The sequence below is a fragment of the Cheilinus undulatus genome, linkage group 12, assembly GCF_018320785.1.
Source record: "Cheilinus undulatus linkage group 12, ASM1832078v1, whole genome shotgun sequence".
In the NCBI taxonomy this organism is placed as follows: domain Eukaryota; kingdom Metazoa; phylum Chordata; class Actinopteri; order Labriformes; family Labridae; genus Cheilinus; species Cheilinus undulatus.
This window is the reverse complement of record NC_054876.1, coordinates 33677520-33705241: the sequence shown is the minus strand read 5'-3', so window position 1 is coordinate 33705241 and position 27722 is coordinate 33677520. Positions and strand designations below refer to the sequence as shown.

General features: G+C 38.4%; 1 protein-coding gene across 2 annotated transcripts; it reads left to right on the top strand.

Annotated features, from left to right (window-relative positions):
• The first annotated feature begins 1954 nt into the window (after positions 1-1954).
• On the top strand, positions 1955-27229 carry LOC121518462 (transcriptional coactivator YAP1-like). 2 transcript variants are annotated; one of them, XM_041800773.1, is made up of 9 exons: positions 1955-2502; positions 2829-3066; positions 7541-7740; positions 10354-10508; positions 12634-12735; positions 12953-13056; positions 13183-13301; positions 17099-17199; positions 20782-27229. In XM_041800773.1, the coding sequence occupies exons 2-9, from the start codon at positions 2860-2862 to the stop codon at positions 20961-20963; spliced, it is 1170 nt and encodes a 389-aa protein (XP_041656707.1). In that variant the 5' UTR covers positions 1955-2502; positions 2829-2859; the 3' UTR covers positions 20964-27229. The 2 variants fall into 2 exon arrangements, with proteins under 2 accessions (XP_041656707.1, XP_041656708.1); XM_041800774.1 differs by lacking the exon at positions 12634-12735.
• Positions 27230-27722: the final 493 nt, after the last annotated feature.

Genomic DNA, 27722 nt, shown 5'->3' with positions numbered 1-27722 from the left:
CCTGCACACACAGGTTCTCTCTGGGTACTCCAGCTTCCTCCCACAGACCAAAGACGTGCATGTTAGGGTGCCTGATGTCTCTAAATTGTCCATGGATGTGGTTGTTTGTGATGAATGAATGGGTGGTGGAGAGCACACATCAAGTGCACATCGGACCCCCTGATGAATTCTTAGCGCTCCATGCCTAAAACGTATACACATGACTTGTATTTGTGTGTGCGTGTGTGTGTGTGTGTGCTAAAATGTGTATGTACATATGTATATGTGCAAATATGAACAACTGTATCTACCCCAACAGTCCCAGAGATGTCACAGCTACTTATTCAGAGTGCATTTTTTTCTTCCCTCCTTAATAATATTAAATGTAAATGATATCACAATTTTTCCAGTAATATAGGCCCACTCCCACATTAATGTGATGCACACTTTCTTAGATTCTGGTCTTGGTTCTTCTATAAGTCAAGGTATACATGTGTGTAATTTGGAAACACTGTTATTGTTGTTGCTTTTTTGCCTTCTGTATTTAAATATTGTTGGCACTCTTTGTTTTCACTTTACTTTGTTATTTATTGCTACTCTAGCCCTCTAATGTGAGCTGGGATCAGGCATGCCCACAGATTTGTCTGGGCCCCTAACAAACCCAGTAAACGTGCCCTCCCCAGTTGTGATTTATTAATGCATGTGTGTTGGATCAGGAGCATTGGTGCTAGCATCCTGGCTAACAGTTACCTAATTTTGGAGCTGAAAAGTGTGTTGGTAATTTTGGGGTTCTGATGTCCAAATTACTCCACTTTTAGACCCTTTTGATCATTGTTTCTGCCCATTTTAATTTTTTTTTCTCTCAAACTTTTAACCCTTTTTTTACTTCTTTATCCATTCTTGCCACGTTTAACCTATTTTGTTACTTTTAACCCTTTCATCCAACCGTTTTTGTAACTTTTGTGCCACTTAAAACCACATGTTTGCCTCAGTATCTCATTGTTGACACTTTTTAACCACTTTTCACCTAATTTTCTGCCCGTTTTTACCCCTTTTTGTCTCTCTAAGCTAGTTTTTTGCTGCTATTGTCCAATTAGTGCCACTTTAAACCACACTTTTTTGCCTCTGTATCTCATTGTTGACACTTTTTAACCGCTTTTCACCTGATTTTCTGCCCGTTTTACCCCTTTTTGTCTCCTTAAGCTCATTTTTGCTGCTATAATCCCATTTTTGCCTTTTTAAACCACTTGTTTTGCCTCTGTATCTCATTGTTGCCACTTTTTAACCACTTTTCACTTTTTTCTGCCAGTTTTATCTCCCTGAGGTCATTTTTGCTGCTATTTCTCCCATTTTTACCACTGAAAACCAATTTTACCACTCTCTAACTACATTTCAGCCACTTTTTGAGATTGCCTCCCCCCGCACAATTATTTAATGATGTTTTTTTCTTTAAAATGTTTCAGCTCCTTCTACTTTTTTCTCTGACATCTTGATGTTTTTGCACAAACTTAGTTTAGCCATGAAGTCTGATAGTTTGATACAGTATACATCTTTGATAAGACTGGTTACAATTCAGGTTAGATATAGAATATAGTTATCATAATCATCAGTCACTATTTCTTGAATTTTCCTTGGGATTGATAAAGTATCTATCTATCTATCTATCTGTCTGTCTGTCTGTCTGTCTGTCTATCTATCTATCTATCTTATCTACGCACATTCAATTTCGCTAGAGCTGAATTTTAGTAGACTGTAATGATGACCATAGAGTTGAGAGACTCGCTGTATACATGGTGGTTTCTATTTGAAGTCAGGCCAGCTGAGCCTCGGTGCTCAGCGCGCGTGTTTTCCACCAGAGGGCAGCACACTGCGGCGGTCTCCTTGCATGGACAAACAGGCTCCGGCTGGGTTGGCCTCATCAGGGGCGGATGTTTTCTCACAGCAACTTCCCAATCTCCCCTCCCCACCAGCCCCACCTCCAACACCAGCAAAAACGCAGACCACCAGGCCCTCAGTGAGAGAAATGACTCCAGGATAATGACCCTGTCTGTCATCTTTGGTGTTCTTATTTCCAGAGAAAAACATCAGGAGGAAGGTGTGACAACAGCGTTACAGAGTGGCCACATCCTATTGAATGACTTTAAAAGCAATAATTTAAATTCTGATGTGGATTTTTTTTAAATAAAACATCAGTAACAACTTGTTTAGTAAGTTTTGTGTTGAAGGTTTCAATCTGAGATTTTTCCCCCTGCAACTGCGGCAGCTTTAAACCCAACAACCCCGCCCCTCGGCACTATCACATGAATCTGGACTCAACTCTGGATGTGAAAAAAGTTTGGAGGTCTCGCTGAAATCTCGTCTCTTCAAGCGGATTTACACATGTGTGCCTTTTGCTACGAGGGACTTTTGCATCGGGTCTCAAGAGTTGTTCCTCGGCTGTGATTCCTCCTGTTTGTTGTTCCCTCTGCAGGACTACAGAGTTAGAGAGAAAGAGGAGGGGGGGGACGGTCTGGCTGCTTGAAGGTATGTGGGAGGCATGTAACGTGTTGTACGCTGCTCACGCTGATTTTCCACTGCCTGTCTGCTTTAAACTCCACTATTTCGACTCATTTACAAGGGTGTCGGTGTCTTTACGCAGCCGAGTCACTCCGGAGATGTTAAAGATTGAAACAGACGCACAAGGACACAAAAGTTCAAACGGGGTGGGGGGGTTGGGAGAACGGGAGGAGGGGTGGGGGGTGAGAAGTGTAAACAAATCCGTTCAAAACTCCAGACGCGTCAAGTCTGAACGAGCCTGCCGTTTATTCTCTATTTATTTGTCTGTTTGTGTGCTTCAACTTTTTCGACAGATTTGTTGCGACACCAAAAACTTTGTGCGACATGGACGCGCACCGCGGCGGCGCGCCTCCAGCCGGGCAGCAGATCGTGCACGTGCGCGGGGACTCGCAGACGGAGCTCGAGGCTCTATTCAGCGCCGTGATCAACCCAAGCAAGTCCGCCAGACAGCCCGCCTCTCTGCCCATGAGGATGAGGAAGCTGCCGGACTCCTTCTTCAGACAGCCGGACTCCCGGGGACACTCCAGACAAGTACAGTCCAAATAATAATCCTCCATCTCTTCATGCCACCGTCATAAAGTCAACTAACTCCTGCTAAACCCAGGCATGTCCTGCTACTGAGGACTGCAGTCCTTCCAAACTCACTGAGGGACTATAAATACAAACTGTTGTCTGCTACTGGGGGCGATATATATTAATTTTCTTACAAAATTCGCCTACATCTTCAAACTTGAGAGAGACAAAATACTCTAACTTTTTAATCCAGTAACACAGTCTTGAAATAAAAGCCCATCCCAGTTTAATCTTCTGTCTGGCATTGCCACATCCTAATACAAATAAGGCTGGTTTCAATTAGAGGCCTTTTAGTGTTGAAATAGTTTGCTAATAAGAGATAGAGAAAAAGTAGTGTATTCAAAGTAAGTTAGGGCCTGACTGGTCTTAAAGACTGTCTAAAATAAAGGCAGACTATTTTATAGACTTGTGCAAACAAAAGCAATCACTTCTACAATCAAAAGAGTATTTTATGCAGAAACTAGTTACTCTTTGGAGATTTTTTCCTGATTTAAAAAAAAACTTTTTGATAAATTATATTTTTACTCAATCAGCTATAGTTATACTCCTTTTATTATCATATTTCATTGTCAATGATCACAATCAAATGTACAGCAGCTATAACTGTCAAGTGTTACTAATGACAGGTAATAAAAGCTACAAAAAGTTAAAAAAAATAGTTTGGAGCAGAGGTGAGCAACTGGTGGGCCCTTCAAGGTGTGCAAGTATATTAAATAAATATAAAATAAACAACATCACAAAGTCCTCCATGAAGGATTCTGGGTTAAGTTACAAAATCAAATCATCACTAAAGAGACTATTTTTAAAATGATAATTTTGGCTTTCAAAAGATTACAATTTTTAATTACAATTTATCTAAGAATTTCTGTACTTCATCACTCTTGATTGTGCCCGTCTTGTCTCATTTCACAATTGCAATGCTTTTTAAACTGTTATTGTGTCATTTTGGATTTTTCTGTCTTGCACCAAAGGCAATTACTTCCTGTTTGGATTAGGGCTGAACAACTTGCAAAAATAATCTAATTGTGATTTTTTTTTCCACCTAATATTGCGATCTAATATACAATTATTATTAGATTGCCCAACTTTTTCAACAATTTCAAGCAATAAATCAATATTATAACCTACATTAAGTAAGGAACATTGATCATACATTTTACCATTTCATTGCAAAATGGAAATAGCCTACAGTTTTACTTGGTAGAAAAGGGTCGGCTCTAAACATGCCCCCTGGGTTCGTCAAGCAGCATGCTTTGACTTTCCAGGGAGCACATGACTAGAAACTCCCATATGGATGGACACATAAATGACAATGTGTATTGAAAAAAATGAAATTACTTCAGAAACAATTAATCCAGAGTAGCATGAATATGAATATGAGGATGCAACAAGCTTTAAGCTGTAAAGGAGGTGGCTAGGGTGGAGGAGATTAAGCGTGTAAAGCTGCTTTAAAAAATGAATGCATTAAACTTCTATTTTGACATATTTCAAGTTTAAGAAATATTGCAACTTCTGCGATTTGTAAATTTCAGCAGGTTATATTGCGATTCAAGCTAATTTACAATTAATTTCCCAGTCCTAATTTGGATACAGACCGGCTATTTTTACATAGATCACGATTATGGAGGTGGTTTTTCAGGCACTCCCGACCATTGAGCTCTTAATTTAGTCAATTTAAAATATGAGGTAAAAAAAAAAACCCAAAACACTGTACTGACCAATCTTTATAACTTATCACAATAAAACAGAACATCCAGGAAAAATTACCATATTATTGTACTGTACGAGGAAAAGTCAAGTCCAGGAAAGGTCAGGTTTACTGAATTACTGTTGCTGAACTTTTTAGAGCTGAAGAACAAAAATCAGGTGTAATGAGACTGCCACTGTGTAGAAATACCTCCACTGACAAACCTTTAACCAGCAAAGTGACAGATTGGCACATTTTTGTCTGAATTTGCTGCCATAGAATGTCATCATAACAAAGCACCCGGTTGTTATTGGAGTCTAAATAAATGCAAGGCTAGCATTTATAAAGGACTCCTCAGACATAAGGTCATTCAGAGTCGATCAAACTAGGTTTCAGAAGCATTGTGATGAAGTGTAAGGGAATCACGTTAGAATGTATAAAAAGTGTATTAATAATGAAGCCAATTAAAAAATGAATAAAGATAAAACAATCAAATCTGACCAGACAATTCCAACAAACGTGGTTTTAGTAATTCAGAGGCCCTAAGTGAAGTCCAATATGAGGCCCTTCTTCATTAAGCTAAAAGCAGTCAAAACAAGTTAGCACAATATTTTGATGCATCTCTTTTCAGGTAACAAACAGAAAGGGACTGGACATACCCAAATCTAAAATACAAAACCCAATTATCCAATAGTACTTGCTTATCAGTTCTAAGGAGAGCATCATAACATCATAACAAAACTTAAAAATATATGTATATTTATAAACATGCTCACTGTTGCTGCATTTCTGTTCCTATGACACAAATCTTTTTTTTTTTTTAATTTACTGCATGTTATTTTACCAAACAGTGATCCACCCGTTCATTGTTTCACTGTGTCTATAGATATCTACTGAGCTATAATTTTATGATATGAGGACATTTGGCGGGCTTGGTCCTTGCTATCTGGTCCAGGGATCCTCTTTAGGGACTTATTTGGATAATGAAAAGCTATTTTGATGCTCTCGGCCCCTTATGTACATTAATAATTTACATTTTATGATTTAATATAGTTTTAGACATTTTGCCCATATTTGAGCAATTATATATTATATATTATATAATTATATCATATATTTATTTTACATATTTACAATTCTTACAGACACTTTGCCCACTTTACTATCTTTTTATAAGGTGATAAACAAAAGCTTTATTTTAGGTTTGTTGTATGGCAGACCACTATGCTATGAACCCCCAGCCCAGGCCACCTCTCAGTCATGAAAACACTTCTATTTTATAAGATTAAGCTTCAAAATCCTGAAAATGAGGCAGTAAAATGTGCTGCCCTAGGATGGTGTGGGCGTGCCAGTTGAATGAGCCGAAGCCACACCTCCTCTGTGCCAGAGCAGAGAGACAGAAGTTAGGGATTAAAGTGACTGCTTTTTTGGATTTAAAAGAATATGCCATCCAAATTGTAGGGCCACTTTTATATTCTCTGTGGTTCTACTGCTCCACTTTATGTAAATTATGGTTCCTCTACTCTCAACGTATCCACGAACATCGCATCACACGTCTGTCTTTATATTCTGTTTTATAATTTAAAATTGCTTTAAGATGATCCTACTCTGTTTTAAAACCTGTTTAAAAGAAGTATTGCTCTTTTCATAAACTCTTTTTATTTTCCTTCTTTCATTGTGACACCAAAACACCAAGTCTTTGTCTGTGTAAACATACTTGAATCTGATTCTGCAAACAAGTTTAGCTTAAAGATAGTCTGCAGTTTTAGCTCCAACTGTCCATAATGTCCCAGATCTAACACCCTGTTGTCTCTTTTCTTATCATGACTCATTGTTTTCATGTGTAATGTGTGAGATTACTTCTTGGTGGGAGTTTGTGGGAAAATCTGAAAAATACCTAAGAAGAACAGGTCTTAAGAAATGCTGTGTTTTACTGTAACACAGTTAAATTAAGACTTTAAAGAAGACCAGATAGTTGGAGCAGCCATTTCTGTAGCAATATCAAATAATCAGGTCAATAGTTTTAGTGTTTTTAGGGTTTATTTGATGTTTTTTCCAACTCCTGTATATATCCAGATCTATCGAGAGTCCTTTACTTGGAATTATTCTAATATTTAATTTGAAAATAATTCTTAAAGTCATAGACACAACACATTTACATTCAGAGTAACCCAAACTACCTACAGGACTAGAGGTGTTTGATATTATCGGTATGATATTGGTATTGACAGAACATTTTTACTGATACTTACTACTGATATTTTGGCTTTAAAAATCTGTCTCTATCAGCTGAACATTTTGGCCATTTGAACAAAAAAATAAGAGAGTTTTAGGCTTGCCCAACAGACCTGCTTCAACTGAAGTATTTTTCTTCATTCATCATTTAAAGTGTGTTTAAGAATGACATTTGTTAATTTATTCATTCCCAAACTTTAAATAGTGTGCTTTAAGGGCTGAAGTTTTGGGTCTGAACTACTTTTAAATATCAACATCAGACAAAATTATTTTGTAAATCTGGCTTATTAGAAATCAGCATAAATCCAATATCGTGCATCCTCATGAAGGAGTTATAGATAATCTTGCTGAAAGTGTTAACTTCTGAATGTGAAGGCTTTTATTTATCATTCTTTTCTAATAGCATTTGTTCTTCTCTCTGACATCAGGTGTAAATCTTTCCTTCCTGCTGATTTATGATTCTGATCACTGTCTGTGACAGTCGGTAACACCTTGTTTGTTTCTCGTCAGGCCAGTTCAGACGGAGGTGTGTGCGGCTCACTCACTCCTCATCACGTCCGCGCCCATTCCTCCCCTGCTTCCCTCCCGGTTAACTCCCTCTCCACTCAAGCAGCTGATGTAGCAGCAACACCGATCATACCTGACGATGTGCCACTCCCCCATGGCTGGGAAATGGCTAAAACGCCTACCGGCCAACGGTACTTCCTCAAGTAAGGTCAAACTTCTGTCTTATGGATCTGTAGCACTTCATCTCACAAGTCTAGCGAAGAATCCACCACAGTTTAAAATTAAAATCATGTATAAACTCAAAAGCTTTAGATATGATTGATTTATTGTTGTTAAGAGTAGTGTGCAAAAGTCTAAGGTTACCTCTAGCCTTGTTGTTTTAGCAAAGTTTAATGACCAACCATATATACCCTGTCTTTTTAATTAACTGCTGTCAAAACAACCAAAATAATCAATAAATAAATACAGGAAATATCCAATTTTCAGGGCAAACAGAAGTTGGTATTGAATCACCCATCTTGAGCTCTCCTGGGGAGATTGTCTTAAAGTTTGTTTGACTGGTGTGAGGGCAACATTTCTTGGCCCTGGCACATTGGAAGAGTTGGGCGTCAGCATGGCACTACTGCTCATGCACATACGTGGGTGCACAACATTGATGTTGCACGTCATTAACACGACCTTTCCTCTCATCAGTCATTTTAAACAAAGGTGGAGTGTTGGAGAGCTGTTATCTGAACAAAATGACTCAAAATAAGCTGTAAAGTCGGTCATGTTGTCCACTGTGCTAACCTCGTGTCATATTACAACATTATGATGTATCTGTGTTCTGAAGAACTGTGAGTGCAGGTCAATGAACTGGGGAGGAGGGACAAGTGTGCTTCAGCATGGTACAAGGTAACTGGCACTGGTGTCGGTGCACCCTAGGTAGCTTTGTGGTATTTTACGCCAGGCATCTTTCAGCACTTCTTGGACTTCTTTAGATTTGGGCTGTTGATTTACAAGATATTAACTTTAAAAGAGGGGGATAGCTGGTTGCTTAATCTGGCTAGGGTTGACGAAAAAATGTGCAAGTGTGTTAGATGTTCTTGGAAAACTGAGATATTATATTTAGCAGTGTGCTACAGATGGCTTTCATGGTAAAAAAAGAAATAAAGCAGTGACTAGACAGTGACTCGAACACTGATTAAACTACAGATCTAATAGTAACCTAAGACTTTTACACAGCACTCAAAGTGTTATTATTTATAGATAGATTTTAGTAAAAAAAAAAAGTCCTTTAATTTCTCAAGGCCCACAGTGATTTCTTCAAAATGCTTGTTTATTTCTGACTGATTGTCCAGAAATCAAACTTTGTGTGCTTTCCTTATCCTGTATTCTTGCTAAATAAAAACTCTTCAAATCATCATTATTTTGCTCAGTATCAAAATTGTATTGGTGTATTATTCTAGCTTTTTAGCTAAAATCTGTCCAAGTTAGGGACAATTTTAGAAGCTAGAGAGGAAATATAAGTTAAAGTTCCCGTGAGGCTGTGATTTTCAGGCCTCATTTGAATGTCTTATTTCATGCTGTTCTCATCTAGTACACTTGTATATAGTTCCAACTTAGTAGCAACAGTCGGGGAAGCCCTTTTTCTATTCCAACATGACTGTGCCCCAGTGCGCAAAGCAAGGACTGTAAAGACATGGTATGATGAGTTTGGTGTGGGAGAACTTGACTTCCCTGCACAGATGCACAGAGCCCTCACCTCAACCCCATTGAGCACTTTTGGGATGAACTGTTACAAAGATTGTGGGCCAGGCCTTTCACGTCCAACATCAGTGCCTGACCTCATAAATGCTTGACAGAATGAATGGGCACAAATTCCCACAGCAACACTCCAAAATCTTGTGGAAAGCCTTTCATGAAGAGTGGAGGCTGTTATAGCTGCAGGGGGGGGGGCTTCTCTTTAAAGTACATGCATTTAAATACATTACCATTACAGGCCCTGTTTGTGTAATGGTCAGGCAGCCGGGCACTTTTGTCCATGTAGTGTACCTTTAGATATTATCAAATCCAAAGCGGCATGGTAGCAGGAGCTCCACATGCACACACATACAGCACAATGGTCCCTCACTGGCTCTGCTGATCCTGTTTTCACCTCTTTTAACCTTTGCACAAAGGAGAAAGCACTGCCTTTATTGCATAAACACTAACAATTTGGTACTTAATTGTTGCCAATATATTTCTACAATTAAGAAAGTGTGCAGGAGTTTGCCTGCATTTTTTGGTTGTTAAAAACTAAATTACCCATTATCAGATGCCTTTTTTGTTCTTTTATTTTTTTGAGGTATTCATATAATATGATTTTTAATAGTGTAATATCAATAATGCTGGTATCATGACGACACTTCCACTCTGCAGTGGTGCCCTCAAGCATTAAAATCATAATCTAGAAATAGTACGGTAAGTCTTGTCTCTGATGGTCTGGATTATATTTATAAATTTATAAAGAGATTACTTATTTCAGTTAGTTCAAATACAACTGAAGAACCTTTAAATGAGGCACACAGTGTTGCAGATATGACCAGGATTCCTCCTGATCAGTAGTTTTGCAGCCGGTGTGGTTTCAGCTGGTTTCATTCATGAGAGCACATGGTCTGACAGTTCACGCTCCTGTCAAAGGCTACTGTAGTTTATCTGAGTGTGTAGACGTACACACGCTTCTAGTTATACAGGTAAAGCCGGTCTGAGAGCAAAACATGACTTGCAGTTCTCATCCATCAGGTTGCATTGGTTTAACTGATACAGATTTGTTGAGACTTGTTGTGTGTTTACAGTCACGTGGACAAGACAACTACCTGGCACGACCCCCGGCTCTCACAGCTTCAGTCGGCTGCAGCTCAGCATCAGATCTCTGCTGCTCCTGTTCACGCCCACTCCCTCAGCAACCCAGCACCTACTTCGCAACCACAAAGCATCAGTCAAGACCCAGGTATCACTCTGTCCCCCTACTATCAGCATATAGTTTCTCTGTAAGACCTGCTCTTCTTGGTTAAATACATTTGGCAGCAGGACAGGTCTATTTGCTGGGTGTGACATCTTTTGGATTCCCCTTTGGTCCCTGCAGATATCTCTTGTGTGACTTTAGTGGGAGATAGGAGTGTTACCAAAATTCTCAGGCTGACTTTAATGATGAGCTTTTTTTCACACATGCACTCCTGAAAATTTGCAGAAAAAGTTGAGGATAGCCTGCCCCTGAAATCAGGGGGCAACACAGGTTGTAGAAAGGGCAGCTCGGCTATGGTTGAAGCATCAGAGTCCAATGCTACAATGAAGATGCTCCTTTCTCAGTCCCAGTTTAGCCAAACTTTACATGAAAATTTCACCAGGACACTGGGAAAAGGTTAAATTTGGGTACTTTACCTGGTAGGGCTGCACAATCAAAACTTTGGCCTTCCCAAAATCAAAGAAACAAGATTTACTCTAAAAATGTATATCCATAATGTTTAAAAAAATGCCATTTAGTGCATTAATCTTAGGTATCATTTAATAAAATACTTTCTTAGGTGAATAATGAACACTGAGCCCTTTTTTAAACATGAGTATGGATATTTCTGGGGTATGATTGGCCAATTATAAGGGACAGATATTGGCCAAAATTGCGACATCAGGTTTTGTTGCAGTTCAGAACTGGAAACAGTAGAGAATCAGGATATGCAGTGCTGTGCAGAACTTGTGGATATGTTTTGGTCAGAAATTTAGGCTGAAGTAAGGTGTGGATGTGGTGCCTGAGGGCTTTATCGGGCAGGAAGGAAGATTGACACAACCCTGGTAGTGCTCTGGATGTCCTTGCATATTACCAAGGGCATAGGAAACACAGTAATCTTGGATTAAATAACAAAGTCCACACCTTTATGGCGGGGTGGATGTGGCAAGTAAGATTGGCCTAGGGTACTGTTCAGGCAGGGATGCCATTAGCCCCTGGTTGTGTTGTGGATGTTCTAAGGGCCTGGAAACAGCCGGTGGTCTCCAGGTGTATGACCAGGAGTGAAAAGGCCCGGACAAAAGAAAAGCCGTTGAGCTTGACCTTGGCATCGAGCTTGACCTTGGTGTCATTTCTGCGCAATGGAAGGAGAAAGAAAAGCATGTCCATATTGGCACACAGTCAGTAGGTCATATGTTTGTGCAGCTCTTCTGAAGGCTGCAAGAAATTTTCAGGATTTTCGTGCATGTGTGAAAGCACTTACTGTGCCTTTCCAACAAGCAGTCTGGCTCAGTTCAGTTTACTGTTGAATTCAGTTACTTGTATTTCCACTGTCAACAGTCGGGAAAGATACAAAAAATAATGCTGGTGTCAGGCCAAAACCTCATGTCTCTAAAATTGTCAATTTTTGGGGTAATTAAAAAAATACTGTATTTTCTCAAGGATTTAACATGAATGGTTATAGTCAGCATCTTTCTGACACTTGTTATTGCTTTATAATTTGTCAGAAACCTTTGAGTGATTTAATGGTGACCAGCAGCTACCATTTATCAAAAAATACCATAAAAATGGAGATGCAAGGTTTTGACCAAACGCCAGTGGTTACCATTTCTTACTGTCTTGCTTGTTGCCTCCCTTCTTTTTGGGTACTAAGTGTACCTCTCTGACCCTAAAGGGTGAAGCTAGGCACACTGCTGGCTCCCAGCCCTACAGTTGGCTGTGGAAAAAAAACAGAAAGAACAGGGTTATGGCATCAAATTGTGCTAAACCATACCAGACCATTTGATGGAAACGCACCTTAAAAGTCCAACCTCCTCTGGGTCTTTTGATCAGTGAGAACATTCGTTACCCTTTCTTTATATTGACAGTATTACTACTAAACTGTGTAAGTTCACAACCACCCACTCAATGAATTAAATGGTTTTGCACAAAGGTAAGTATCTTTGTCATCAGCAGAGCTTTTGTGGTCTTCAGAATTGGATATTTACCCACTAACCTTCACTTCTACCCGTAAAACTCAACAAACTACATATTACACAGACATTAGAGGACGTGGGCCTGATTCTACTTTTTAACCCTCGATGCACTCCATCCACCATTCGCCTTCTCACTGTGTACTTTCACTGCTGTTCAGGTCCACTGCCTGAAGGCTGGGAGCAGGCTGTGACCGCAGATGGAGAGGTGTACTACATCGATCACATAAATAAGAACACCACATGGGTCGACCCACGTCTAGGTAGCAAACCATCAAATTTGTGTCTCCTGAATTGACAATTTTTGTTTGTCAATGAGAACTTTTTTTCCTTTTAATGTCCACAATCAAACATTGAGAAGCAGATAGCAATTTTTTGACTTGATGTTCCTCATATTTCTCATTACAGAAATGTTTGACATCCATGAATTAATTTATTTTATTGTCAAAATGTTCTTTTGCTGTGAATCTTATGTTTCAGCCCCGAAAATGAACCCGGGCCTTCTTGGTTTGGCACTGCAGCAGAGGCAGGAAAAAGACAGGCTGAGATGTAAACAAGGCCTTGCTCCACAAATCACACCACAGGTCTGAGGCTGAATAAATCAGTACCTGGATCAGATCAGTTCTAACAGAAAATAAATCACTGGTACAAGTAAACAAAGTCACAGAGTTTTGCTTAATGTTTTACGAGAGGATGTGTGTGTGTTTTAGGAGGCTGGAGGAAGGAACCAGATGCCTGGTGGGATGGACCACGACAGGAATGCACAGGCACTTGTCCCACCTCTGGATGTGAGGATCAGAGCCCCAAACCATGAACCCACTCTTAATGGGTGAGTTTAGATTTTATTTCATTTACTGTAGATACAAACACACCACCAAGGCATTGGGAGTGTGTATTAAATGTAATCAAAACAGAACATGATGATACTTTCATGTATACTTAAATGAGAACAGCATTACAAACTTTACAGCACCATATATTCAATGGAGATGATGTAAATTCACATACGCTGTGTTTCCACCACAAGGCTGGGTTCAGTTTGGTTTGGTACATCACACAATTAACGGCATTTGTTGGGAAAATTGGGAAACTCAAAATGGGAAATCAAAAGTTGGGAAACTTACCAAAATAACTGATCCATACTGTCCTACATTTTTCGGCTACTTTCTGTGGGTACCGAGTGTACCTGTCTGATTCTGAAGAGTGGAGCTAGACTCAATGCAATCTTTGAATTTGTCGAAAGAATTTCCACTTCCCGTGTGACAGCTGAACAGCTTTTCTCCCTCTTTTCTGCTTTTAAATGAAACAATGACATACTATATCATTAACACATAAACCTTTTGGGTTCTGCTTTTATTGAAATGGCAATTCATTTCAAGATGACAAGTTACAAGCCATTATAAACAGGCTGACTCCTTTATGTGAACAATAGGAGCCAGATCCCCTTTGAGGGCCACTTGGCTTTTTCCTCAGAGTCAGGCAGGCATTTTACTGGATTTACCAGCCTGTATTTTTTCCGACTCCCATGAGCTTTGGGTAGTGACCAAAAGCATGAGGTTGAGGATGCAAGCAACCCAAGTTTGATTGATCAGGAGCGTTGACATCCTCAGCACAACCAGGGGCTCATGGCAGCCCTGCCTGAACAGTACCCTAGGCCAGTGGTTCTCAACCTTTTCAGTCCACGACCCCTAAATAAAGGTGTCAGAGACCGGGGACCCCCACTGTACCTGAAGGTGGTTGAACATAGTCATGCACTTTCAAGAATAGTCATGTGCAGACAAGAGGGGGGATACTTGGGGACCATGGAGGTCAGCAAAATCATAGCCCATTTTAAAGATAAGCTGTGATAACCATATTTTATGTTTAACTGGAATAATAACCACTGTTATCAAATAAATGAAAATGTTTTTATTCTTCTGTGCCATAGTAAATAGCCTCCTTAAAAATGTAAATCTCCCAAAAATAACATAAAAGGGGCAAAAAAATAAGCAAAAATAGGTTTAAAGTGGCAAAAATGTGTGGAAATTTTGGAGAAATGGGATGAAACATTGGTTTAAACTGTCCAAATTGAGTTAACTGAGACTGAAAATTTTGGGAAATTGGCAGAAATCAGTTAAACCGGCAAGAATGGGCTAAGAAATAGTGAAATGTGGTTAAAATGGGCAAAAGTGGGAGTGAAAAGTTGTAAAAAAAAAAAAAAAAAAAAAAAAAGTTGATTGTGGCAATAACAGGTAAACAGAGGCAACAATAGGTGGAAAGTGGCAAGAATTGGTTAGGAGTGACAAAAACAGGCAGAAAAAAGTGGCGGAAAGGGTTTAAAATGGACAAAAATGGGATTTAAGTGGAAAAACTGTTAAATTGACAAAGCTGGTGGGGAAAAAGTGATGAAAATGGGTTAAAATTTGGTAAAATTGATGTAAAGTGGCCAAAGTATAAATGAAAAACTATTCATAGTTTCTTTTAGGCATCTGGCATCTCGTGACCCCCACGTTGAGAACCACTGCCCTAGGCCATGCTAACTTGCCACATCCACCCTGGCTGGGCCCAGCTGTAGAGATAGGGTGAGGAGCTCAGACATCTGGAGGGAACTAGAATTAGAGTGGCTGCTCTTTTGCTTTGAAAGGAGTCAATTCAGGTGGTTCAGGCTCCTGATCAGGATGCATCGGTGTCCTTCTTCAGATGTCTTCTGGGCAACCAAGAGGAGACCTTGAGGTTCACTCAGGAATTGCTGGAGGGATAATATATCCCATCTGGCCTGGGAACAACTCAGATTCCCTAGACAGAGCTGGAAAATGGCGCAAGGGAGACTTATATCTGGGTTGACTTGGTGTGCCTGCTGCCACTGCAAAATGGCCTCAAATAGGCAGAGAAAATGGATGGATGGATGAATGCATGCATGGATGGGCATGGAGTTTAATAGAACTGTAGTACAAAATGAAATCAAATGAAAAGCTGTTTAGGAGGTAAACGACCAGCTCTTCTTATTGAGCTGAGCCAAATGATCCTCATCTTTAAAAAGGGTCAGAATTTCTCTCACTGCCAGCGAGGCTGGATGGACATTGGCTGTGGAAATGCAAGTAAGATAAAGGTTTGCTGTTCCAAACTGTGCCATACTGAGCCAAGCTGAGCCAAACTGAACCACCTGGTGTGAAATGCACCAATAAAATTCATTATGACATTGCATGTTGATAACTACAGAGAGTTGATTACTATAGCTGATTTCTAGCTCTTGTACTTACTTCACACCTGGTTTCTTTTGCTGCTGGTAGGTGAGTACATTTGCCAAATGGCATGGCTAACCTGCACATTTGTAAAGGCTTCATCAGTTCTGAACAATTTTTAGAGGTTTTGGAGCAGCATGTGGTGCAAAAGAACATGTTCTATGATGGACAGCTGACTATAATGCCAAGCCATGTTCTGTCTTTATTAAGACAGCACTGTAAAAGAGGATGGCCTCTCTTTAGTCATGACCTGTCACTCACAGTGTTTGAAGCATTAAGAAACGTAAATATGGCAACGAAGACCCTATACTCTTGAACATCTAAAGTCCTACTCAAAGAATAGGACAACACTCAACTTTCAAAATTACACAAACTGCTCTCCTTAGTTCACAAATGCCTACATAAGGTTTATTCACTGTGGCATTTCAAAGTGTGATATTTATGCCCCTGTGCTAGCTTTATGGTAATGGTATCCTGCATAAACCACTATTTCAACACATGAGAGACACATGGAGATATATGGAGAGGAGGAAGGGGTTACTGCAGGTTTTTTGTTGGTATTTTTTCTGCACATAAACAGAGATTTACTAAAAAATTGGCAGGCAGGGACATAAAATATATAACTGTTGACAGTACGAATGTCTTATGGTGTAATGAGGGTTGAGCTTTGTTATGGCCCTGTATCAGAAATGCACTCTAAAAACACCTAAAGGATAAACAGTGCTACATAGTAAACATGACCCTGTCCTAGCATTTCTGAAACTTGATGCTGGCATAAAATTTGATACTTGTGCATGTTTTTAAGTTACATGATTTCTCTGTTTCAACATCAAATATTTTGTCCGTGCTATTGTCAGTAAAATAGAGGTTTTGGTGTTCTGCTCATCATCACATCATGTTTTATTGTCTTTTTACACAAAATCCCAACTTTTGGGAAATTTTGTATACATTTTTGGGAAATTGTGTATAAAATCTAAGTAAAAACAGTACCATGTCTCTATGAATCTTCCAGGAGAAGTTAAACTTGTGTGTATAAGGACTCCTTTTTTTCAGCCTCTCCTCTGAGCAGTTTTAATTAGCGTTTGCTGCCGCCGCTGCCACTCAGTGTAGACGAATGGAATTTTATTTGTGCAGCTCAAAGCATTAAAAGTGACATTTAAGAGACTCAACAGTACGTCTCTCCAGGAAAAATCTCCCAGCTTCTCTGAACAATCAATCATCCTTTCTGCCAACAGTTTCCATGAAAAAAAAACACTCTCTGTTCAGATAATTCCTGTAAAAACTCAGCTGAAGGGAGACTTGTTGTATATGCGGTTTCTGTAAAGGTTCACTGAAAGTTTAACTATTTTTTTATCAGATTATGATCAGATATAAAGGAATGTTTATGTGTGTGTGTTTTATGCAGTGCTCACTCTCGCAATGAGAGCACCGACAGCGGTCTGAGCGTCAGCAGCTTACCTCGCACATCCGATCACATGTTGAGTTCCGTGGATCACATGGACACCGGTAACTAACCCCCCCACACACACACAAACCAACACCGAGTCAAGACTGACCTCCAAATTCCCTTTTATTCTAAAACTTAGTTTAAATTAATTCCATCTAACAGAGAACAGTTACGTTGTAAGAAGGGATCTTAGGATTAGTTGTCAATTTATCTATTTTTCTTGCATTATTGTAACTGGTTTTGCTGTATGACCGTAACATTTCTTTAGAACAAAGAAATATTCTGTTCTTTGGATAATAGTCATACATTCTGAGCTTTGCATCTTCAGTAGTCAATGTTATAACTGTTAGTGAAGCACAGTGATGTACTGGTGCTTGGATAAGTGGGTTGCCTCTTTATTTATGCCACCAATTCTTTATCTTTAAAGCAGACTGTCCAGTAAATGAATACCCTGTGTTAAAAATACCGATTGCTGCATATAAGTTCAACCCAAAGTGGGCCTTTAGATTTTGGAACTTTACTTCAGGGAGTAAGGATCATTTTGGAACTTTGAAATTAACCATTGAGTATTTTGGGTTAATAATACTGTGGACTGAAAGGTGAGACATCTATGTATTTATCCATTTTGAATCAGTTATTCCTTAGTGTTTAGCAGTGTTGGGGGTCATGTGCAGCTCATGTGCAGCAAACATGCTGATTCACTTTTGTTAGTGCAGACAGTGTTTTTTTACAATGCTAATAATGGTTTAGTACTACAGTGTGTATACATATTAACTCTAAAATGTAAAAAAAAAAGAAAAGAAAAAAAGGATTTTATCAATTTTGCAACAAAAAATTAGAAGTCTATGTTGTATGATAGAACAGCAAGGTTCACTTGTTTTTATCATCAGTTTCTGCTTCTATAGCACTGAGCAGCAACCTGTTTTATTTATATTTATATATTATAAAGAAGAATTTTAGTCATGGGACAGACACAGTCTCTTTCATTTTTAAATGAAAGGTGCTTTGCCATCCAGGTTTTAGATATCCTAAGCTTGATCCAAACAGGTTTTGTTCTTGAAGATGTTTATATATTTATATGTATATCTATATATAATATTTATTTATTAAGACTTGAAAATCATGGAGGGCATGCAGATTAAACATTAAGCAGATGAAAAATAAATGCATGATAAACAATACATATACAGTGCTTAACAAATTTATTAGACCACCTGTGATAAAAACGAGAAAACAAAAATATTTTAGAAATCTTTCAAAAACTTGTTTAAAACTAAAAATGTGATTTATTTGGCAAATAACAAACTGAAACAACTAAATAGTCCTTTTTCACACACAATAACTAAAAAACTTCATATTTTGTACGGCCTCCTTTGGCCTTGATAACAGCTTGCATTCTTGCTGGCATAGTTTTTATGTACTTTTCCACAGTCTCTTTTGTTATTGAGTTCCAAATAGTTTCTAGCTGTTCCCACAGACTTGCTTTAGATGAAACTTTTGTGCGATCAATCTTTGAATCTACTAAATCCCAAATTTGTTCAATAGGATTCAAATCCGGACTTTGACTTGGCCGTCCATCAGTTCCAGTACTCCAGATTCCTTTTTCTCGGTCAAATAGTCTCTGCACAGCTTTGAAGTATGCTTGGGGTCATTGTCTTGTTGGTATATGACCCCACGACCAATCAGATTCAGTCCAGAAGGGATTCCATGATGCACTAAGATGTTGTGGTAAATGTTCTTGTTCATGATACCGTCCATTTTCACTAATTTGCCCACGCCGTATCCACAAATGGAACCCCATACCATAATGGAATCTCCACCCTGTTTCACTGTGGGTGCAATGGATCTGGCATCAAAACGTTCTCCAGCTTTTCTGTGGACATAAACACGACCATGCTGACCAAAGAGTTCAAACTTGGACTCGTCCGTCCAGAGTACCTTCTTCCAGTCATCAACAGTCCAGTTTTTGTGCTCCCTAGCAAATCTGAGGCATTTCTGGATGTAGTCCTCAATAATGGCTTCTTAGCAGCTATTCTTCCCTTTAAGCCTTGTTCTGTCAGTCGTCTGCTTATGGTCATTCTGGAGACTTTCTCAGACTCTGATCTAGAAGCATTCATCTCTGCCTGAAGATCAGTAGTGGTCTTCCTTCTGTCTCTAGTACTTCAAATCTTGAGGTGTCTGACATCTGCTTCAGCTAACTTTCCTCTCCTGCCTCTTCCTTGGCGCACTTTGTAAGTACCAGTCTCGGCAATTGACTCTGAAGCATGCTTGACCACACTGTGAGAACACTTTATGTCTTTCCCTATTTGTCTCAGAGACCATCCGGCATCATTAAGTGCTTTAATGCGAACTCTTTCATTTTCAGTGAGCTCTCCACGTTTTACCATTTTGAATAGGAATGAGGAATTTCAAACTGAATTCACTTTTTTATACCCAATTTTTAACCGGCTCACTGGGCTTCTCTGACAAGTCAGAAATTAATCAAGCATAACATTCAACCACCAAAACTCATTTTTCTGTTCAGGAATGCAAGTAAATAACTATAACTTGACATGTTAATGAAGAAATAATAATGTGCATTACTGTTTTTTTCAGTTTTTTTGTAAATCAGTAAATTTGAAAATTCATGGATAACAATAATAATTATATTTTAGCATTAAAAATGTCATTTCAGTTAAAGAGCTTCTGCATATTGGTGTATTAACCATCGCAGAAACATAAAAAATGATTTTGGTAATTACCAATTGCGTTAATTTAGGACAGCTGTGGCATAAACCTTACTTTGGGTGGTGGTCTAATAAATTTGTTAAGCACTGTATGTAAGATATCAAACATGTTTAGAAAATATAAAAATGCAGTAAAAGTTTTAAAAACCATTAATCAATCAGAAATGGAACTTCAATTAAAACAGTTGCAATCAGAAGATAAGGTGTTAGCAGTTAAAGATCTGAAATGACCCAGAGAAACTAATACTTTGATTTTTAAAGGGCTGTGGAGTGAGTTCCATGAACTTGAGGCACCTGGAGTGTAAGCTAGCCATTAGAGCAGGTGTAATGAGCTCCAGAGGACCAGGCTAGCATGAAGGAGATGAATCCCAACATGCAAATATGCAGCCCACATCTCTCAGAAAACTTTACTGTGTATGCAGAGCAGTGATGAGTGTCATACGCATCACCTCTAATGAACCTGAGTGCAGAGTGAAAAACTACATCAAGGGGTTTTGACGTTGCAGTCGAAGCATGCCTACACAAAATTCCACTGTAATCCAGCACTGATGGAAAAAAGTTGCCTCAATTAGGATTTTTTTTCTGCAACGCAGAGGAAAGCATGATTTATTTCTAAAGAAAAGCCAATCTTCAGAAACCTGATTTTTGGTGTCACCTTTGGTAGTGATGACACTCTCAAAATCAATGTTTCAGCTTTAGAAAGGGAACATTACCCATCACACATCGCATTAACTTATATCATAATCAGCGCTGTGTGACTGTTCATCTACATCCAGGTTAGTAAAACCAGCTAACCAGTGGCCTCATAGTACTTTATAGAAGAGACAGTCCTGAATAAATCCATAACTTTCACCCACCTTACTATTGCAGTTCTCAACACTTTAAGGTCACTTTTATATTCTTTTCTGACTCCAGGCGACTCCGGCGATACCTCCTCAATGACCCTACAGGAGTCGATGCCAGTGCTGCCGATGTCTGAGAGCGAGGAGTTGATGCCCTGCATCCCTGAGGGTCTTAGTTCAGACCTTCTGATGGACATGGAGACCGTTTTCTCTGGGTCACACGTGGACAGAGACAGCCTGCTCACCTGGCTATAGACACCAACCAACAAACACCTAAATATGGTTTGACATCAGATTTTCAAAACGTGACTTCAGATGTGGTACAGACCAGCATTACTAAGAGAAAATGCAACTGTTGTGAGATGGGAAGCTAACAAGACTGCTCACAACCGACGAATGAAACCTGGCACACAGATGGTGGTAAGCTGCTGGTGTTTTCTTCTCTTCAGCCTGTTTTTGCAGATATGCAAGATGGAGCTTCTCTTTGTATGACACTCCTTTCTAGTAGTTCACCTCAGTTAATGCGCAATGTATGCCTTGTAAAATGCTTCTTATTTAGAGTGCAGATTTTTTTTTATCCTCATATGGGTAATATTGTTTGCTGCAAACTTAAAACACATGTTAGGTCAAGGACAATTTTGCAAAAAAAGTTTTTAAAAAGCACACAAACCTTGCTCACAAAATGCTTTAAAGTAACAGAAACAAGTATCCACTCCAGCAGCTCAGCAGCTTGTGACTTCACTGCACAGTCACAGAAACATCTAGACTGACACTAAATGAAATAAATGATCTGATTACACTACATTGCACCACACTAAATCTCTACTCTCACACTACTATTGCCCCAGACGGAGTGGGTGTATCTGGTGGAACTCACTGCAAAATTTAAATCTCTCACAAATGTATTTGTCATATTTCTGTTTAAAATGACCTCATTTCCTGTGGAAACTGACCCAGCTTCCATTTACTGGGAATGCTGGCTCAGCATTCACAGCATATGTTCTACTTGTGGCGCGCTTCTTCTACCAAATTCAACTGATGATGATAGCAGTTATGGTCCTCACACAGTGACAGAAGTTTGAGATGGTCTCTTTTGCTGATATTTTAATACCAGCTGTCCCCCAGCAGGTGGAAGAGGGGTCTGTCTGCAGACCATAGCTCTGTTGGATCTGGAATGGAAACATGATAATAAAATCAGATTAAATTTAGGGTGTGGGTTAAGGTAACAGTCAAAAAAAAAAAAAAAAAAAGAAATTAAAAGTTAAAAATCTGACCTTCAAAACCTGATTACCAAACATCTACTAAGTGAACATTACTAAGCCAAATAAACAGTCTGCTCCAGTTAAAAGGTCTTCCTTCCTAACACGTTCTAACATGGCAAATGTAGCCTATTTAGCTCCTTCAGCTGCATAAGCTACATCAATAACGGCGCAACATAGCTAGCGTAGCTAAAGCCCATGAACCTCATGGATACCTATACCAACAAGGCTACGAAGCTAACATTAGCTACAAAACTATATAGCTAATTTAGCTATGTAGCTTATGTAGCTGCATTAGCATTAGCTATGTTTCCAAAGCTCACATTGCTGAAGCCAACTTACCCACATTGGCTTACATAGTAGTGTTAACTATATAGCTAGCATAGCTTTGCTAGTGTTGCTGAAGTAAACAAAGCCAAAATGAGGCATCAGTAGCGAATCTACTTCTAAAATGTGTCTATACATAAATTACCCCAGGTTAGACCCCTGACCTAACTGTTTTATTTACAAAATATTGCTTAGTCTGTAATGTTTGCAATGTGGCGAATTCATGAATGCAACTGTCAGACTTTGTTGATGAGTGAGATTGAATTCTAAAGAATCTAAAACTGGAAATATGTTGTACAAGCAAATTAGGGCACTTCTGTTCTGACAGAGATGCTGTCTCACAGTAATGGTCTGTGAGAGGGGACGTTTAAGATCTACGGTCTGCAGCCAGACTGTTTTGTGGGGCAGGTGAGGGGTGGGGTGGAGTTCTGTGTTTGAGGGGCAGAGAACAATCGTGGTCCATCTCTAGTAAGCAGCACCAAACATGAATGTGACCTGCTACATAAGGCGGCTGTCATGGTTCTGTTATGACAGACACTTTAACAAGAAATGCTCTGTTACAATTATAAGCTTAAGAACTTCTCTGGCTTTTAAAACTGTTGGACATACTTGAGGTAATCAAAGACCTCAACTAAAACACACATATAACATAGTAGCATACATTTTTGGAATAAGTGTAGACATGTCAGTGCAGGTATTCTACATATTTAATCTGTAAGTGCCTTGAAATTTATACATCATCGCAAACAAATTAACCCTAATCTTTAGCTCATTATATCTTGAAACAAGATGTTTATCTGGACTTACTATGTAAATATGGCATATAATGAGACATTTGGCTAGAAATTAGACAAATATGTGCTGAGATTTGACTTTTTGCAGTGCTGTAGAGGGCTGACAAACACTAAAGTGAGTCATGCTCAGTGGTGGACAAAGTGTACTACTTCAGAGTTAAAGTACTGTACTTATTTTTAAAACACTAAAGTATTCAATGTTGTTGTTTTTTAAAATCTCAAAATATTGTTGTATTTCCACCACACATGAGTGTAGTCCATAATACATGGATGCCCAATCTAAGCTCAGCTGTAACATTGAATAACTTGCTCATCTTTTGCTCTTCAAACATACAGATACATCAGCACCACTTAGACCTACTCCACACAGAGCTGCACAGACACAGTTTGTTGTAATCCAGTTCAGATTTTGGTCAAGAAAAGAACGCTCACCAGCTGCCTTCAGAGTAACAGTAGAGAGCAATGAGAATGTTCAGAGAAATGTAGTGGGGTCAAAAGTATAATATTAGTACATCTAGTTCTTAACTGTCCACCACTGGCCATGCTTACTCTGGAACAGGAATATTTTACATTTCTCACAAGACAAGAAAAGAGCATAAACACACCTTGTTGATGTTGTCAGAGCTATCATGTTTGCTGTTTTATGAATTAAACTAAAGAGGATTAACTTTATCTTTAGTCTATAAAATTAAAACCTCTAATTTTAAAATAATACAACGGCTACGGTGTAAAGTGCTCTTATTAATTTTGACACTAAAACCTCAGTAAAATCTACTTTTAATGACCTGTTTTTTCAGCGATCAGTACTGGAATAAACAGAGGGTTGCTACTGTAAATAATCACGTTTAGTAACATGCTCTCCAACACAATACAGGACTTCCCCCAAGAAACTCTGACCTTGACACATCTGGTCCTACGCCAGCCACACTACAAACCATGGGTGAATGTAATATCAACTTATTTCCTTTAAAATTAAAGTGTTGTATCATAAAAGTTTATTTTTGATCATAATATAACATTTATTATGAGGTATTTGAGTGTGTTGATCCACTCCTGCATTGATTATAAGCTTCACAGGGGTAGTGTGCAGGTTGCTTTATATTGTACAGCTTTTATTACATTATATGTGGCAGAGGCCAGGCCCTTGTGTTTTCTCTCTTTGTTATGCATTGAAGATTTTAGTGTTCTGTACTCCTCAGTGTTAAAACAGCTTTCAGCACTCATAGATGGTGGTTGTATGTCTTGAAAGTTCAGTGGTAGGTCAAAAAGAAATGTTTTCTGTGATGGTGTGATTTGTGGAAATGTCATAACCAAGGGATGAACATGAGGCCCCTGATCTTGTCCTTTAAACGCCAAAATTTACATTTACATTTACGATTGATGAGTCAGAGTGAACATTAGTGCAGGTGAAAATCCCTCGAAGCATTCTCCAGATGTCACCTTCACAATAATGTCCCGGCTGGATGGACTGATGGACAGACAACCCAAAGATGTAATGCCTCTGGCCTCGGCTATCTCTGGCATGGAGGCATAAAAATGTTTCATTAACCAGCCAGAAACTTTGAGTTTAAGCAGTTTATTTCCTTTTCATTAGCTCATTGTCGACATTTCTGATCATCTTCTTTATCTAGTTACTTGGTTAACAGACTTGACAGTTTATAACTTTAATCTCTAAATCAGCAAATCATCTTCACTTGATACTTTGGGATTTTGAATGCATGCAGTATGTATTTAGATTTGGACATTTACTTCTCTCACCCCTTTAGGCATCTGTTTTCCCCTGCTTATTTTCTTAAGTCACTTAACAAGCCCTTGAAACACATTTATCAGTAACATGATTGATAAATCACTATAAATCTATAGATGCAGTGCATACAAAACCAAATCTTTATCCATTTTAATCAAAAGTTGTAATTCAAAAAATACAATTTTTACAATTTTATTATGATTGAATATACACTTTTTTTAACCCACTAATGCAGTGTTTCCTAACATTTTGACAGCCCCTCATCCATTCCTATGCACATATGATCAGAAATCAACAGGTTCTTTGCAGAAGATGAGAACTCTCCTTGGGGGCAAGAAGAAGAAACGCTACCAAAAGGCAATGTTTTGAACCATTTACAACAATGTCAAGCATTCAAAGTGCATAAATTAAAACTTTTTTCAATTCTGAAGCTCCTGTTGTGTCTCAAAAGTAGGGAAATTTTTAGGTTACAAAAAGCTTTGAAAGACTCAAGGTTTTGTTGTGGTTAAGCACATGAAACTCTGATTTTACCCTTGTTTCTTCAGCTGAAGTCTACCTAGGCGTGATTGTTGTGACGGGAAATCTGTCTCTTTTAAGAGATCCAGATCGTTTGGCTCTGCTCAGTAGTGGTTAGTGGCATCCAATTGGATCTTCATTTGTTTACAGTCTGGCTTTTTAAATGTGGATTAAATAACAACAAAAGATGGAAGAAAGGAAACTGGCACACTCTCACAAAATTCTCCAGACTTTGGTAGCAGTGCAAAATGTTAGGCACTGGTTTTATTTAGCCTTCGTCATAACCTCAAGCCCACATTTAGGAATCACTGCTCTAGTGGATGAAAAAAAGTTGAGATACTCTTTTAAAATCAAGACAACAGATTCTGGTTCAGTGTATTTTAAACTGATTTAAACCCCTTTAACTCACACCCTGCTACTTCTTTATATTTATGAATAACACAGATTTTAAAACTTATTTCAAATTCAGTCTAAATAAATAAAAACACAGTAATTCAAAGTCCTGCTTATAGATGAGGATATGTATAGGTACATGCATTGATGCTGAGAATTTCTGATTTGTCCATGTCTAAACAAGTGGTCCTCAACTGTTTTGGCCTTCCTTAATTTGAAATCCAGGCCTACATATGCAGAAATGTAAATAACTCAGGTGTTCTCCATGAGAAGTGCAGTTTGGACCATGTTTGGAAAAAGGGTAAGAGACTGAATAAACACATTTAAAAAGTGCATCATTACAAAAGCCCTAAGTGGACATGCATGCATACATTTTATTTTACTCCATTTCCCATGATAACATGTACATTTTATTTCTTTGATAGAGATGTTGAGAAACTAACATGTTAACTTGGAAAAACAGGATAAATGAGTGGAGATCTTAAGAAAAAAGATGTACCTATTGTCCTGGCAAAATAAAGTAAAATTATACTGATGTATGTATGCTCCAGGCTCCCATACACCAGAGACTCTTTGCTACAATATTTTTTTCCAGGCACACATTCGCGACCCTCTCTCACTTGACTCACCAGTTGAGATCCACAGGTCTATGCGGAGTAAAAGCATACTTCTGATTGCAATAAAGATAAAAAGCTGCCTTTCACTATGCTTTTACTGCTTGACACAAGTTTTCCTCTCTTTAGGAGCATGTTAATAAGTTCAGTAGAAGTAAAGTCATGCTTCAAAAGGCAATGGTGTAATTCAGAAGCTGTTTCCTCAGTATTTTTTGCTCTAACTGCAAGTTTTCTGTGGTGCTGTAATACAGAAGCAATCGTTAATCAGAGGAGCCTTTAAATTCTCCTCCATTAGTTAAACTTTATAATAAGTATATAATCTGTTGTTTTTTTAATCTGCCGGGTTGTTTCTACTGTGTGTGTGTGTTTATAATATCTATGAATTTGAAGCTGTTGATGATTGGTGAGAGCAATTTTTCTAACCAGCTTTCTTTTTTATAAACAGTTTATAAAAATGAAGACTTTATTCACAGTAAACAGCCCAGTCATTTAATCGTTTCTAAATGAAAGTATGACGAGCTTGGAGTGACTTATTGTTCAAACATAATGCAAAACACTACCTAGCCTCTTTATTTATCTTAGCATGCATGACACCTGCTATGTATGTTACATATTAAAATGTTTATTATCTTATCTACAGTGAGTTTGGAGGCAATCAGACTTGTTTTGTACTGTTTTATGCATGTGCTTTATATAAATACATTCTTATTTCTCTCACTGTAATCATTTTAAAGGAGTTTGTGTTGAATAAACCTTTAAATGCACCTCAGTGTGATGTGATTGGAGTTAATTGCCCTTATAATTAAACTTTCATGTAATTATGGCTCTAATACTACTTACTGTAATCTCTTTGAATAAAACAATGAATAAATAAGATTTATTTCAGTTCACTTACACTTTTCCACTAAGTCTGTACATTTTAGTATATTTAGTTGAGAGATTAGAGGTTTAGGGTTTTTTTTTTTTTTTTTTTTTTTGCTTATGATTTGTATGGCTTTCTTTTGCAATAGAGAAGAGTTTGTTTTTGAAGTGTTTCCCCAAACTTCTTCACAGTACATCATGTACAGGACAGTGAGTGAGTAATAGAAAGTGTACAAAGAACTCTGGTTGAAGAAATCCTGAGCTTTACACAGAATTAGATGTAATAATTGAGCCAGAGGTGATTTAAAGGAAGTTTGGATTGCTCTGTAAGAAAAATAATACATTTTTAATATCTGATGAAACTGAACTCTTGAAAGCTGAGTCTTTGACACACTGACTGAAATACCTGTCTTAGTCACCACTATGTCATGTAATCTTTGAGAGGACTTATAAATTTCACCTGGCCCCGGGCTGACGCATCATGAAACATACTGTGGGAGGAG